Raw genomic sequence first — 15,779 nt, 5'->3', positions numbered from 1 at the left:
CACCGGAAGAGGACGAGAGAAATAAATACTGGATGAGGAACAATGGAAGAATACAATAATTATGTTATCATTATGTCACAAAAGACGTGAAAGGGTATATATTTAGATGAATAAACACAGAGCCCATAACGTATGAGGAAAACCTTCCCTCTACAAAGTTATTTTACATACAATAGGAAAAAAGTTTCAGTGCTTACTACTTCAGAAACTGGGGCTGAAATACTCACTTAAATGCCTCCTGACTAGCTGTTAGGAAATGACAATTTCCTTGTAATTCAGATTCCTCATCCACCAACTGGAAGATAACAGCCCTACTCCTGTCTAGAAGGAGCCTTCAGAATCCATCAAACGCCAAAAGACAATCAGACACCAAGCTATGAAGAGATGAAAAGAAACCAGGTCAGAAACTCACTGCTAAGTATTGCGGTCCAAGCGTGTTGAGACCAGCCAGGTTTCCCCATACAGAGGCAGCACTGATCTGCTGCATTTGTTGCTGGAGTTGCTGAGCAATTCGTTTCTGCTCTTTGTCCTTCTGCGTGTCTGCAAATTTTACCACAATGGGAGAAGAGCAACCCTGCAAATAGCAATTGAAACAATTACATACTTCATCACAAAACTACTGCATTAAGACCAGCCATTGGAAACATTTCTGATACCCTCCCCAAACATATGTAATCAAACAATGCATTTAATTAAAGGTTCAAAATCTCATTTGCTTTTTATTCTACTTTGTACTTTCATATTTTCTCTGCAGATGAGGTTTCGATCTTGAATCCTAATAGTATAAGCAGAGCAAACACAACAGCCCAGGAGTAGTATTTATATACTTCTCTCCACTCTCTAGTTCCCCAAACTCCACGGTGACTGCCTGACAAATTGCATCATCTCTTGACATCCACCACCTTGTCTTACCTCCATGGTTTGCGCTTGGTGCATTGCTTTGATTGCTGTTTGCGCCATGGCTCTTGTTGTAAAAGTCACAAATGCACAACCTGGAAAAAGAACACAAAAAGGAACCAAGTCATCACTATATACACACATTTCTAGAACAAATAAAGAAATGAAATGCCTATTGGAAAAATCACAGGAATAGCTGAAACGCCACCCTGAGGTGCGAAAAGCAGCATCCAGCAGAGAACAGCCAGAAAGGTTCCTGCTTACCTCGGCTCAGCCCATCTGGGCCCCGTAATATCCTGCATTCTTCTATCTGCCCAAAGGGGGAGAACATCACTCGGATATCATTCTCATTGCACTTCTTCGATATCATTCCAATAAACAACTTCCTATCTTCTACTGCTAAGAAATCAAAAGATAAGAGTATTACCAGCAAGTATGCACTTACTACATCTTATTTTGTCAGATTTTCTCCATCAACTGTAGAATTACTTCTCCTCTAATTCGGGGAATTCCAGCTGCTTGTCAAAACCAGATTCCTAACAATGGAATATTTTTGTTTTAAGAAGATTCATATTAGACATCTCATACGGATCCTTGTTTTACATTTTACTGAGCTGCAGGAAGTGAAAATAAACAAATATTGCATTCAGCTCTTCCCTGTACCTCCCACATTCATTTCCTGGTGAGGAAGAGTTGTGTGTATTTTACTGGACTATTTCCATTGTTTCTCATCTCTTCATTCTAGACAGCCAATGCACCTCAACTGCATGCAAACAAGCATTTTAGTTGCAGAAGGCTTCTTTCTAGACTATTAGATTACCCTCTACCATGTCAATCATGTGAATTAAGTTCTGCCTATTTCCTTATGTTCTTGCCAACAGTGGAAGCAAAAGCTTTTTAGTTGTTTCATATTGACCCATTCAGATCTTTACCAAAAGCATGAAAATGACACCTCAAATCTGAGCTGTCTTTTACCACATATTACCTCCAAATGCCAATGCAAAGATATATTAAAATTGAAGGAAAGCTTTCAGTGTGGACTATTTTAAGATAAATGGTGCAGAGACAAACATTTATCTTCATCTGCCAGTTTGTGGCTACTAACTTCAGAACTTTATACCTCTCAATCTACGGATTTGAAGATGCTAGTCACCTGTTAAATACTTTTAAGTGAATGAGAAAATTATACTCTGAATGCCACTTGGACATATAAAGCAGTTCACAAATAAAACATTCAACGCTATAACATGACAACTGCTGCAGCACAATTTGAAGCTTCAAGACAAAAAAAAAAAAGTCTTCTATTTAGTGTCACAGCAAGAGGCAATTTATTTGCTGAGCCTTCCTTGGAGTTGGAGGGAAAAATCTCAAGCCATTCCAGCTGGCAGGGCTTCAACTGACCATTAAATCTTAAAAGTTGCGCTCAATTCACTGTCAAACTCTTGGAGCATAAAGCTGTTTTAAAATCCTTCCTGTAGTCAATTTTAGCTCAAGAGAACCAGAATTCCTTTTATTAATGGCAAGTTAAAATATTTTTTTAACCAATGCTTTCATGTTTACACTTTCATCTACATTTTTTTACTAATATTCATTTAATAGTCTCAGATCTGCCATCCTAGAACACTCTTAAGTCCTTTCTGCCTCCTCCTTTCCATTATTTTCCCAGGAAACACACATATCTGTGCATGTGTATATGCGTATGTATGTGCATAAATAAACTCATATATACATACATGGATAAATGACCATTTTATTCAATGCTAGATGTAAATGTCTGAAATGGTCGATGTGCAGAACTACACTCACAGTATTTTCTCTGCTGGAGATGAAGTGTTGACTCCCACTCTAGTCACAATAGGCCTACAAATTAGTTAAGACCTGAAAAGCGTTTCCAGATTTCAGCCACCTTAGTTCAACCAAGAACTCACTGGATGTTTCCCTAACCACACCATGGTTTTTCTAGCAAACAGCAACAGTGGTAGATACTTAGTCATGAAATTCTAGAGACCTCACTTAAACTGCCTAGTGTACTGAAAACATTTGTTTAAAAAAATAATTAAACCCAAACCCCAGTGCAAGATGACTTTGTCAGAAGCTGTTCAACACAAGGAAAATCTTGAAGTTTCCCAGTTGGAATAAATTATGCCACAAAATTCAGATTTTAGTAAAGCTTACCATTATTCTTTTCACTATCAGCTGGTTTCATCTGGATAGGATGGTGCATCTGAAATGCAAACAGATTATTTAATCATAAATGCATTCACTTTATGCTAGATGAAATATATTCCCACAACAACGGTGAATGTATAAACTTGTAGCCTATACTGCCACTACAGAAAGGCATTAATAACAATATACAAGCATCTGGAAGAAAAATCTTTTCCTAATTATATACCATCATTCCTCCCAAGAAAGCATTATTACAGAAGACACAACCACCCACTCTACTACCAAATCTATTATCGTTCCAATTTTGTGATTTTTCTCATTCTAATAGTTCCCTTAAAACAAGACTTCAGAGAAAGATAATGTCTGTTTTTATATCAGTGGCATCAGAAATCAGAAAGACAAGATAGAGCTGTGAAGGGAGCATGTCTCTTCTCTTACCCCTGGGAGAATCTTCATGTTGTGAAGAGCATTCTGTGCTTCTAGTGCAGCTTTACGGGTATAAAATGTAACAAAACAGCACCCTGCAATTGAAACAAAATGCTAACCAAAGAAGAACTCTATGAATCTTGACATGCTGTAGAGAAATTATATGTCCCACTTCTACTCATCCAATGACAACCAAAAGAAGTTAAATAATGAAATAGGTAGGTATCACTGACAGGATTATGTTTTTCTCAACAGTTACTAAGCGTAATTAAAATATTCTGAACCGAGTCAATACTACCAGCACAGCACTAAAACAATCACTTAGACACATCTAGCAAACAACTCTTGGCTACTTCCATTTCTAAACTCAATTACTTGGTTGTATCCAGAACTTCCACCTAGTTTCAGTGGCAATACAATACTGCATGTTTCTGAATTTTGTATATTATTTGAAACAGTGACATTTCCAACAACATTTTGGCCATATCATAACATAGCAATGCTCTGGAGCAACACAATATTTATTAGCTGCTCTGCTCAGCACTCATAATCTATACTCTTCATACATCCCCAAACAAACATGTAAAACTGGAACAGTGTAAAAACAGCAGAGGGCTCAAGTCTAATATGAGAAGTATAGTTCTCACCTTTGCTTTGAGGAGGGTTCTGGCTCCTGTCTCGCAAGACATTGATTTCATAGACAGCACCATACTGTTCAAAAAGTTCTCTTAAATCTTTCTCACACCAGCTCCGTGGGACCTGACCCACAAACATCTTGATAGCATCTAGATCAGGTTGATCTGGGTGATCCAGTGTACCATTCATTTTCTTTGAGCTACAAAAATTCAGTAAGGCATTTCAGTTACTTAGGTTGCCACAAATTCTAGATGTTATTGCAGTTAGAAGCAGTATGCCTACAGCAAGTAGGCTACAGCAAAAAACATTTGTTACATCAATATGCATGCATTTACAGATATATGCCATACACATAGATATGTACATTGCTTGCCAGTGAATGCAAATAATAATACACATACACACAACTACATTCAGAAAAATTATTATTACTCGCATTCACTGTCAAGAAATATATTTGGAAACCAAGTACTCTCTTTACACAGTTGTTTAAAACTTCACCTAGTGTTTGCTCTTATAATGTAGTCAATCAACATCTACTTTTCACACGATTTTCATGTCTGTAGAGATGTCTGGAAAAATATTAGTTCAATTCTGTAACATTTTACAGGAGACACCATAAAAGAAAAAAAACTAAACTCAGCTGAACCACAAGCTGCTGCAGTTATTAATAACTAAGGAAAATAAGAGGACTTTTTTGTATGCTTAAGCATGACTATCTGTAACTGTTTCTCAGAGTGAATAATATCTTAAAACAGAAAAAATACAACTAAACTGATGAGAAGTCTCATTAAAGGTTTTCAACACAGCAGCTTTGTGGAACTAGGCAGCTTTGAACAACACTCAGCAAAAACAAAACAAAACAAAACAAAAAAGAAACCAAACAGGCTGACAGCGCTGATGAACAGGTTGGCCCTTGATAATCTTAGTTTCAGAGTAAATCAAGCGGACTAACAGTAGGCTGCTAACACAGCAAAAGAGACATTTATTAGACTATAACACAGAAGTTTTGAGTATGGGGTTCCCTGCATGTGGCAGGGGATTGGAGATTCATGATCATGAGGTCCCTTCCAACCCTGGCCATTCTGTAGGGTTCCACAAAAGGCTCCGAGGCAATACATGTATGAATAAGGTACTGCTAGCCATATGAATATTATTTATGGCACGTTAATAAACTGCACTGTACCCTGTTCAGCTAGTTGCAAGCCATACACAGCTTTCAGTATCGACTCCCCATTGCCTGTTGAATACAATGTGAGGTCTTGTTTTTGGTAGTCAGTCTGATATACCACAGGATCTACCTCTGTGGAAGACTGCCTGTAATGGCAGCTATTCTACTGTAGCTATAGTGATTAGCAGGCTAAAATCGCTGACCAACTCCAGCAAAATCTAGAAAGGACATGAGGAGGACAACAATAACCATGCAGTGATTCCCTGCAGGTCTCAAACCCTTTGTTGAAAGATACAAGCATCCATCTTCCAGGGTACTCAGATCCCTTCACTTCTGCCTTTTTCTCCTCTTAAAGATTATTTTTCAGTGGTTTATTAACGGTACATTAAACAGTTTTCCATTGCTCATCTGCAGATTCCTCCCTCAACAGACTTTTCAAAAAAAATTCAAAAGCAGGCAATGTTTAGTTATTTTTTCCTCTCCATATTCTGCTGCACAGAGCCTGATAAAGAACTCCTGCCATAATTTCCCAACAGTATCAACAGACCTCATGAACTTCTTACCAGGAGGGATAGGAATAATTACAAATTCCTATATTACCAAACCTTTCCACTCAAAGCGCCAGCATCTCTTCAAACATCCAAGGTAAAGAATACCATATATAAAGATGTAGATTCCATGCTTTTTGAATCCGATTGAGAACTGGAAATCACTTAGCCTCCTTAAGTAAAAATTTTCAGCCCCGCATTCTTTCCCATGAACAGTTTCAAGAGCACAGCCCACCTCCTGTTAACTGAGCAACTTTCATGAGACTTGAACAGTATTTCAAGGAATCTTTCATTCCCAATTAAAAGGTAGAGTCTGGAGTCATCAATGGGAGAGAAATGGAAATGTTCACCCAACAATACATTTTAATAACTGATTCTGTAATATCAGCACCTTTTGCACACTGTAAAGAGTACAAACAAATAGCTTTACTCCTCCTCAACCCTTATCCTAAAAAACAAGTTGTTGTGTTTTGTGGTTTGGTTTTTTTTAATCCTTCCCCCCTCATCCAGAACCCAGTATCGACTCTTAATGTCCAGTACAGTTTCTCCACAAACTTCAGACCTCCAGATCCTCCTATCCCTCTTTTTCCACCATCACAAAGGGAATGTATTAGACAGCAGAGGCTCCAAAGACAGCAATTCCAACTACCACTTTGGTTACAAGCTTAGACATGAACACACAATACTTACACAGGGCTAGCATTCAAGGAGCAATGGTCCACCATCATCTCTGGAAGAAAATCCAACTTGAACGCAGCCATCACCTCGGTCTGTCACAAACTACTAACACTAACTCACTGTATTGCCTAACCCCTCAACAACACCACTTCCAAAAGTCCTGCAGGTCTTAACACTCAGCCACACAAAAAACACTCAAACCACAGAAACAGAAGCTCAGGGAGACCAGCAATAGACACCACAGAAACAAGCTGGACTGGGAAAGGGACATGGAATCCCAGATTAAAAAGGGGATGTGACCATGTGAAGGGAGGCTCAGCTCAATACACAATGAAAATGCTGATGCACTGGGCTTGTTTTGTGCAATTTTCCCTGGCGAAGCAGTACTGAGCACACTGTCAGATAAACAGAGTGTCAGATCCATGAAGATAGCAGTGGGTAACAGAGCAGAAAGAATACAAACTCCAGTTTTTCCACTCCCAACTAACTCCTTGCATCCCAAAATGGCAGTCCAAGACCCTGAAACACAGACAGTTCCCCACATCACCAGTATTAAGGCAGACTCCTAACTTACAGGGAGACAAATCTGAACCTATCAAAAAAATTAGAACTGAGGAAATTTGGTTGCTCAAAAAAAATCCGTTACAATCACAGAACATCAACGGCTACTTAACCCTCTTTAGAGAAGCAAAACATACATTGTTTTGGAAAGAGCACTTTGCACCATGCCTCTTTAATTCCAGAGACATACAGAGCCTACAGAAGATAAAGAAAGGGAAAAATATGCACCTGCTGGTTATACCATTTTTGCTTTTGTACTGATCCTGGTAGTAATTTGTTGAAAACTGTTGTATAATCTTTGGAAACATTGATGTTAACTCCACAGCTTCTTCATCGACAAAACAGGCGTAACGTGTTCTTCTACTCACTGTGAGGTGTACTTGTACATGTAACACAGACCTCCAGTAGTTAAGCCTCCAGTATTTCAACTAATGGGGAGATAACCTCGATAATACTGGATGCATTGAGAGATATGTGAGGAATATTTGATTGCAGAGCGTGCTACAAAGCCAGCTGGGTGTGTCTGAGCACCAGACCATTACCTCAAGTCCAGTATGAATCCAGATAAGCCTTATGTATACGTTCAATACAACCACATAATAAACTCTTAGAGCATCACAGAACACATTCTGGGGCAGCTGTGATCATTTTTCTCATCTGTTAAGGACTACAACATGTACCTGTAGTTATTTAAGAATGGCCAGTTTACACAGCTTTCTTCATGCCTGCAAAATTAGAGTGTGCCTATTATTATTATTTTTACATTAATAACTATTTCTACTCTCTGGAAAAAGACTGTTTTTCATCTTCTGCCTGCAGAAAGATTTATTTAAAATCTCTATTAAAAAGAGCTGGACCTTTTAATACAAAGGCATAAGCACATTACTGCAAAATAAAAGAATGTGTGAATTTATCACACATGGTAGATGTTCAGCAGCAACTACTTCACACGTGCTCTTGCTACACGGTAACTGCACTGCTCCTACAAATAGGTAAGCAGGCACTGTGGAACATGGGTCAATTTATTAGCTTTCAGTAAACAGCTGGCATCTTCCTTCAGACACATCTCACAGGCCTCCTTCTTGAAAAATGCCATGCTGTATAAAATGCATTACTTTCAAATGTTGGATTCAGCCTGGAGTCCAATCTGTGGAACTGTTTGAAAAAAGTCCATAAAGAGAAACATTTTAGATTTACATTTTAAGAACAGCAGAAGATGTAGTGGGGTTCTCTCCACTGTTCATGTAATTCTGTAGCTCAACAGTACAAATTCTAGCCTTACCAAGGAACACCTCCTGTCATCCTTTGCTTTTTCAAGCAGTCAGTAAAATACTCCAGCAGCCATGTTCACCACAGGTTCAATAAGAGATGATGCTGGTAAGACATACTCTAGAAAATGGGTTTTGAAAATGTTACTGAGATTGATTAGTTTACTGAAGAGAATCACTAAGTCATTATGATTTGCTTATACCCTCACTATTTTCCTCATCTCTCTGCTCCTCAAAATTGAGAGCTTTTTTTTGCCTCCTCCATTAAGATTAAAAACACAGAAAAAGTTACAGGCAGAGAAGCTCCCAAACTCTTCACTGTCACACTGTTACAGACCACGTCAAGTTCAATCTACTGGCTTTGAGAATTAAAACATTGATTTTGTGCCACTATCCCGCTATACTTTAATTTCTTATTCTTGTTATACTTACTCTCATTTCTCCTGTGATATGCTCACTTCGGTTAATAAGCAACGGTGCCAATATTTCAAATGCTGTTATGCACAATTTGCAGAAAAGGAAAAATCAATACTAGAATGGTGGATAAATACCTGAAGGTGCATTAGTCAAATACCCATGCCTCAAAATAGCACAATTCTGCAGTAACTGGTGGTTTCAGTGAAAAAGCAGCAGTACAGAGAACAGATTTGTTCAAACATTATTTAGTTGAAGGCATGGACTTGATGAGATTAGAAGTCCTTTGGACTTTGCTTGTAAAAGTATCAGAAAGAGTACAAAAAAATCTTATTTCACTACTGAATAGAAACTGGAAGAATTAAATGAAGCTGTTTCTTTGGAATTATAAAAACATGAAAGTTATCCCAGCGTTGCTCACAAAGAAAGAAAATGTACAGAGCTAAATGCACATACTTTTTGCTCAGATGTCAAATTCCTGCTGGCTTCCAGGCCCATTCTTTCACTGTTTCTATTCAAAGGATAATAGGAACAATGTCCGAAATTCCAAGCTCTATGGACTGTAGCTGCACATTTAAACGTGGTGCTAACCTGACAGTATGAACACAAAAGTTCTCTGTGTTCTACATCTCACTTTTTTGCATTTCTGAAGTCCCAGACTATACTGTAAAATATATCACTGTATAGACTCCTCAGACCACAAGGCATAAATGCCAAACATTTTGCTTTTGTTTTTATGCTTGCAGAACTATGTCACATCTTTAGGCAAAAAAACTTAAAACAAAAAAACAAAGCTCCATGTAGTAATTTCTTTCGCTAAGAAAGCCTCATTCACTTCAATGAGCAATTAACTCTGAAAGCTAAAGATAATACCATCTTTTATTTTACACACTCTAAACCTCAAACAACACATACAGCTCTGAAGCTGAGGGACTACAGCGATGGTGAGAGCAAACTATGGGAAAGGATGCAGGCTATAGGGAAATCAGACACTGTGAAGCTCTGAAGGAGACAGGTCCTAGAATAAACTTCCCCTTGTATTATCTGTGCATATCCAGATCCCTACAGTGCTGCTGAATTGCAGTTTTGCTTTTCTACAGATAAACCCTAGGTTATATACATCAAAATATAGTAACTGCTTGTCAATATTTTCCTGTTTCATTGTTGATCATGTAAGCAGTGATCAAATATTTTCTGCTTACGTGAAAATGAAATGTCTCCCCATACCTCAATAGGTATTGCCAAACCTGCAGTTCTGGTTCTGCCAATCTCCACAACAGTTATTCACTGCAAGTACTGAAATTTTAAACATTGGGAATGTTGAATTTACCATTAAAATATATGAAGCTTTGGGTTGCCTACAATATAAATTAACTGAAAGTCATGTTCTAATATTTTCATAGAAATTAGTATATGAAGAAAAGGATAGGAAGGGAAGACAACTGCTTTTGTCTGAGAAAGCAGCAGTTTCATCAGAGCATATAATTCCTCCACACCCAGCAGCATTTTCACATATTAAGTAACATCTACTCTAAAAATAGCTTGTACTGTATCAAATATCTGTAATATATCAACATTTTTTCAAGAAAAATCTATTTGAGGTGAAGCAACATATTCCTGATTTACTTCCCTGGCATGTGAATGAAACCCTGTTTACCTGTAGCTTCTACTCCAATTAATTCTACAAACAATCAAAACGAATGGTTTCTGAGCTCTTGCCTGACAAACCCCCAGGACTCCCAGCTCTGCCAGCAGACAGCAACAAGCCACCTACTGCTCTGTCTTACAGGAAGATGCTCTCTCTACCCATGCAAAAAAAATAAAGAATAAGCTTAGCTGCCATTTTCATTTGGTTGTGCTGGATTGGCTTTTTGTTGGTTTCATTTGTTTTGTTTTTAAACCGATCACCACTAGGTTACATGCATCAAAACACTACACACAAGAACTATCATCTTATAGCTATCATTAGGAAAGAACAACTAAGTAACCTCACTTTTAGTAACCTCACTTTCAGTGATAGATTAATCAAATCACCACTGAGATTTTAGACCCATTTGTCTAAGGCACCTGGTACTAAGCATTATCAGAACCAAAATATCAAACCAGACTGTGCTCTGCTGCAGTTCAGTGTGGCAATTCTCAAGTTCCTTGCACACAATTTTTTACCTTAATTAATCCAGGCTGGACGTGGCTCTGTGCAGCCTGAACCAGTGGTTGGCAACCCTGCACATAGCACGGAGGTTGAAACTAGATGATCAAGATGGTACCTTTCAACCCAGGCCACTCTATGATTCTATGATTAACATACACACTACAGATCCCTAGCATGAAAATAGATACAGACAACACTGCTCAGGTTAAAAATCTCCAAGTTACTGCTCCTCTATGGCAGCTGTGATTACAAGCCTGATACAGTAAAACAGAACATCTGTAGAAACCTGTTGTACAAAGGAGTTCTGAATCAGGCTGGCCAGAAAGGTCCTATCACTTGAAGATGCTTTCTCAGAGAAGCACTGGGGATTGCAAACTGTGATAAAAGAGAAGACTCCATTTTCTCAGCTCTGTACAGACCTAATGTAAAAATTCAAGAGACTTCCCTTAGCTCCATTTCCAGATGTCAGACAAGCCAATCAGGATGCAGCCATGCTTTCCTAGGACATAAAGAACTGAAAATATTGCCTGCTAGACAATAAACCTAAGGACTATGGAGTTGACCCTTACTATAAATAAGGCAAGACATTCCACAAGCAGAACTAAAAGAAAAAGCTGCTCCTACAGATGTATCTTACTGCCTTACAATAAATCCAATGAATTTCAAGAGCCTTCAATGTCTTCTTCCTGCTTACCTGCGCAGACCACAGCTAATGACAAGACTACTTCAGAGCTATTGACACACTGTTTGGAAAGAGGAGCTGAATGTTTATTTTTACTTACTCAAAGCAATATTACATTCATTTAAAGTGGATTTATTATGAACTCAGTGCCTTGAGGCATTTATCGCTCTGCCATTTTTAGAAAATGAACAGTGGATTCAAAAGTTTTCAGGAAAGAACGATGGCGTAAACCTTGTGCATTGTTTCCTTTAAAAGGAAGCAACTGAAGAGCTGAGTTCTCCGTGGCAGAAATTTATTATTTTTGGTCAATAAATTAAAACGAATTGAAGCACAGACCACACACAGACATCCAATTGCTCCTGTTTGTTCCCTGTGCTGCATGTGTCCAGGCAATACAGAGGGCAGAAGCAGAGATGCAACGCTGGGTTGTCTGACAGGCTGGGGACTTCAAGCCTCTGTTTTGGTGGAAGAACAAACCGCAAAATCCATGAATTGAGTAATGCTCTAACAGAACCCTTTTTGACCTTAACGTAACAGTAAAAATGGTAAAACCAGATAGGAAAGTTTTGTATATACAGTATTATCACATGTCACTGTGAAGGCAAACAGTTCTGCATCAATTGCCACACATCCATGTGACTGACAAGTCTAGGCGTCTCACCCTTCTCACTTCTATTTTAAACAAACACTGAAATGAATCCTTGCATCAACTGAAATAGGTTGCGCCTGGCTATTGTTTTCTCAAGTAACTAACATCTCTAAGGTGGCTTTTCAAATCATAGATAAGAAAGTAAAATCTTAATAGCTGAGACAGCATTCCCTCACCAGAGATATTTTTTTGTGCAAAGGAGGTCAGATTTGTGTAACTCCTTGTTGGCAGGATACTGCAGAGACAAGAAACACTCATGAGAGCAAGGGCAGACTGGACAAGTACTCAGAAGAAAATGACCAGAGGCTACCAGACAAACCACAGCAGGTTCTTAGCAGCTAAAAACATGGAGGATTACCGAGTCCATTTTGCAGTCAAAAGGTGAAAACAAACAGTAGATATTGCTACTCCATGAATACAGATGGCAGAAGTCTGGAACTTGCCAAAGATCCCATATATGCGTGCTGGGAGAAAAGAAGGGCAAAGAGAATGACTGAATAAAAGGAAGAGTTGTCTTGCTAGAGCTAAACCAACCTACACGTGAACTGTGTAAACACTAATTAAAAATGCTAATTTATTACCAGCAATTTATTCAAATGCTTTCATAAGCAGCAAAAATAAGTAAGTAAATTGCAATTTTAGCCTTAAGGGAACATAACAGCACAGTTACCAGTGTATGCACTTTTCTTTTTAAAATGCCTTGCAATTGCAATTCAGTCTGTGGTATGCTCAATATCTGGCCCACTCCTTCAAACAACATACACCAAATGGGAGATGGCAGCCCTGCAACATGAGAACTTATCTACCAGAAACAGGTTACAACATCTGTTCAAATCCTCAAAGCCAAACCCTCTCCCTCCACAAGGAACTGCTCTGCCAATACTTGCAAGTACCAGGGTGCCTAACAAACTCAGAAGTTGAATCATCAGTCTCAGTACCAATATACGGTAGACAAATGAAGTTTACAGACTTCAAGATTGCGGCCCCCAAAATTCGTAAATTTTCCTCTCATAGTCTTTACCTGCTTGCAGGAGAGGGAAAGCACAAGCAGGCTGTGACCAAAACAGTGGGGCTGTGCTATCAGACTGGCAGCGCAAGCACAACCCGCAGCACTGCAGACAATGCCCTGCTTCTCTAGGGCAGAACAGCTGCACCACGCTGCCCTGACTTCTGCTTTCTTAGCACACAGCCAGCAGCTAACAGCAGCGTGGGGCTGCCAACCCAGTGCTTGACCTGCTGCAGCTGTGTCTGCTGCTTCAGTGGCCACACTACAAATGCTCACGCAAGCAGCACAAAAATAAAGAAGAAATGGGAATCGACTGGCCCACTGGGAGGAAACTGGGAGGAAACCACCTCCTCACAACAGCCTCGAACACCCATCTCCAACCATAACATTTCCTGTAATGCTACAGTAATGAAGAATAAGTAAGCTGATCACCTCCGCAGTTCTCTGGTTTGAGGTTACTCAAAATAAAGTGCAAATACTTGATATAAGAACTTCAACTATCACAGCCCACAATAGTGCCATGTACTGCAACAGACAGCTTTGGTTAGGATTTACTGGGATTTTTCCAAGGGCAGTCAAGTATCTGACCACCTTGTTCTCAAGGACAGTACCTATGCAACATCAGTTAATAGTCTGCTATACTGGTACAGTGAAATAAATAAGAGACGTCTATGTCAGGAAAATTTTCACATTGAAACATTTTCCAATGAACTCCACCTTTTCTTTCGCGTTTGTTTTCCTTCTTATACCTGCTCCCCAGTGACACATTAAACATATATGTTCATCATCATACAAATATAACAGGAGAGGTGCCTCGATTGTCATCTGTCCTTAATTAATGCAAGGCATTTTCTTGTTGCTAGCTTTAGATTTCAGTTTTGTAGCTGAAGCTTGCTGTTCTTAAGGTCACAACTGGGACCTAAAATGTGTATTGAATTTCTGTCTTTCCCAGACATGTTTCCTCATTAAAATTTGGCATATTTCCTCCTTTTTTTTTTTTTTCTTCTTTTTTATTTTCAGACCAAAGGAACTGAGAGGGAAACAAAACCATCTTTATCAGCTACTTCTTGGTGGTGGTAGCAGTGGGTTAAAAAAAACAATGACTAGAAAAAAAAAAAAAAATCAGCAAAACTCATTTGATGCAAAGGAGATAGCAAAGATCTGAGAAGGAACAGTATGAAAGATAACTGACATGAGGCACATACACACATGAACAAATGGCTCCAAGGCCAAATCATGAATCTGGAGCAATTAATGCATGACAACGTATTAAAGCAGCTGTACTTGTAGAACAGATAATGGCAAGCCTTAATGCAGGCACCCCACAATAATTAACTTTGTCAAAGCAAAGACAAGGAGTAATCATTGCATGTTTATCCTTGCTTGCGAGACACTTTACAATTAATAATTGATACAAAGAAGCAGCACTGATGCACGTATCCTAGGGCTAATGTTTTTGAAGCAGAAGTTTATAAGTTTCTTCCTCTCGTTATTGACTTACTGTTTATGAAGGCATACAGCCACTAAAAAAAAAAAAAAAAAAAAAAAAAAGTAAAGGATTTAATCCTGTTATCCTCATTTTAAACACCTGCAACAATTCCAGCAGTTTGGGAAGCATTTAGAGTTCTTATCATTATCGTGCTAGGTCATAACAACGCTCATACTTTGCCAGAGGCAAACTATGGAAAATTAAATACCAAAGAGATCTGAAAGACCTGTGGATACTTTGGCAACGCAGACAGGAAAAAAATCTTGAGAAAGTAGGAAAAAAGGCTTGGTCAATACAATAGAAAGAGGAAATAAAAGCAGCAATACGACAGAGCGGGAGTCAAGGCAGGAAATGAGTACAAGAAGTGAGGATGTGCATCTTTGCCCTGTGGAATGACAGAGCTTTTAAAAGGAGGCAGGATGGAATACTTAAGGCAGCAGGAGGATTTGGTTGTTTTGTTATTTTTTGTTCTTGCTTTTTATTAACTGAATTCAGACCATGACACACATAGGAAGTCTGGATGGTAAACAACGCCCAACCTTCCTCAGATCAATGCTTGCGAGCCCTCCTGTCCTGAAAGCAGAGGTACAGCTGCATTTATACTGCCTTTCTTCTCTTTCTCTCTCTCCCAAACATTGTTTCTGAGCTTACAAGAACGATTTTAATTTTTAAGGTTAGAAAAGGTCACTACTAACAGCCAAGAGTTTACCGTAAGGTATTTCAGCCTTTTATCTAAGAAACAACCCTGCAAGCAATTAATTCTATAGAACATGGTATTTTAGATCATCTTCAGCTTCAATTTATGAGTACAAACAAGACCTAAGAACCTGGTTTCAAAGAGGCCTGAACTTGGCTGTCATTTCCTATATTACAGGAACGTGCAGCTCTGTACTTAGTCAAAAAGACACACAGAGCACTGGAGTGGGCGAGCCACCTAACATTTTCCAGGAGAGGCTGCAGAACCAGCTGTACCATTCCAGGACACGAAGATTGTTCTGTCACTCCAAAGGGGAACTACAGTAATGAGAAATAC

The 15,779-nt window shown here is 38.8% G+C and overlaps 1 protein-coding gene across 9 annotated transcripts in view; it reads right to left on the bottom strand.

Moving 5' to 3' along the window:
- The window catches only part of CELF1 (CUGBP Elav-like family member 1), a 53,916-nt gene that overhangs the window by 21,698 nt on the left and 16,439 nt on the right, over positions 1-15,779 (bottom strand). For 5 of the 9 annotated variants that reach the window (XM_042814249.1, XM_042814248.1, XM_042814241.1 and 2 more), the window contains 6 exons: positions 4,140-4,327; positions 3,505-3,587; positions 3,073-3,121; positions 1,162-1,296; positions 913-992; positions 413-574 (listed from right to left, as the gene is read on the bottom strand). In XM_042814249.1, coding sequence (XP_042670183.1) covers positions 413-574; positions 913-992; positions 1,162-1,296; positions 3,073-3,121; positions 3,505-3,587; positions 4,140-4,317 — 687 coding nt within the window. In that variant the 5' untranslated portion in view covers positions 4,318-4,327. The remainder of the gene's footprint in view (positions 1-412; positions 575-912; positions 993-1,161; positions 1,297-3,072; positions 3,122-3,504; positions 3,588-4,139; positions 4,328-15,779) is intronic. The other 4 variants (XM_042814242.1, XM_042814243.1, XM_042814246.1 and 1 more) reach the window with 1 other exon arrangement.

This window comes from Centrocercus urophasianus, unplaced genomic scaffold (assembly GCF_019232065.1).
Source record: "Centrocercus urophasianus isolate 14NV4802_14NV808 unplaced genomic scaffold, USGS_Curo_1.0 seq_14, whole genome shotgun sequence".
NCBI lineage: Eukaryota > Metazoa > Chordata > Aves > Galliformes > Phasianidae > Centrocercus > Centrocercus urophasianus.
Note: the sequence above shows the minus strand (reverse complement) of the source record. Positions and strands in the feature narration are given on the sequence as shown.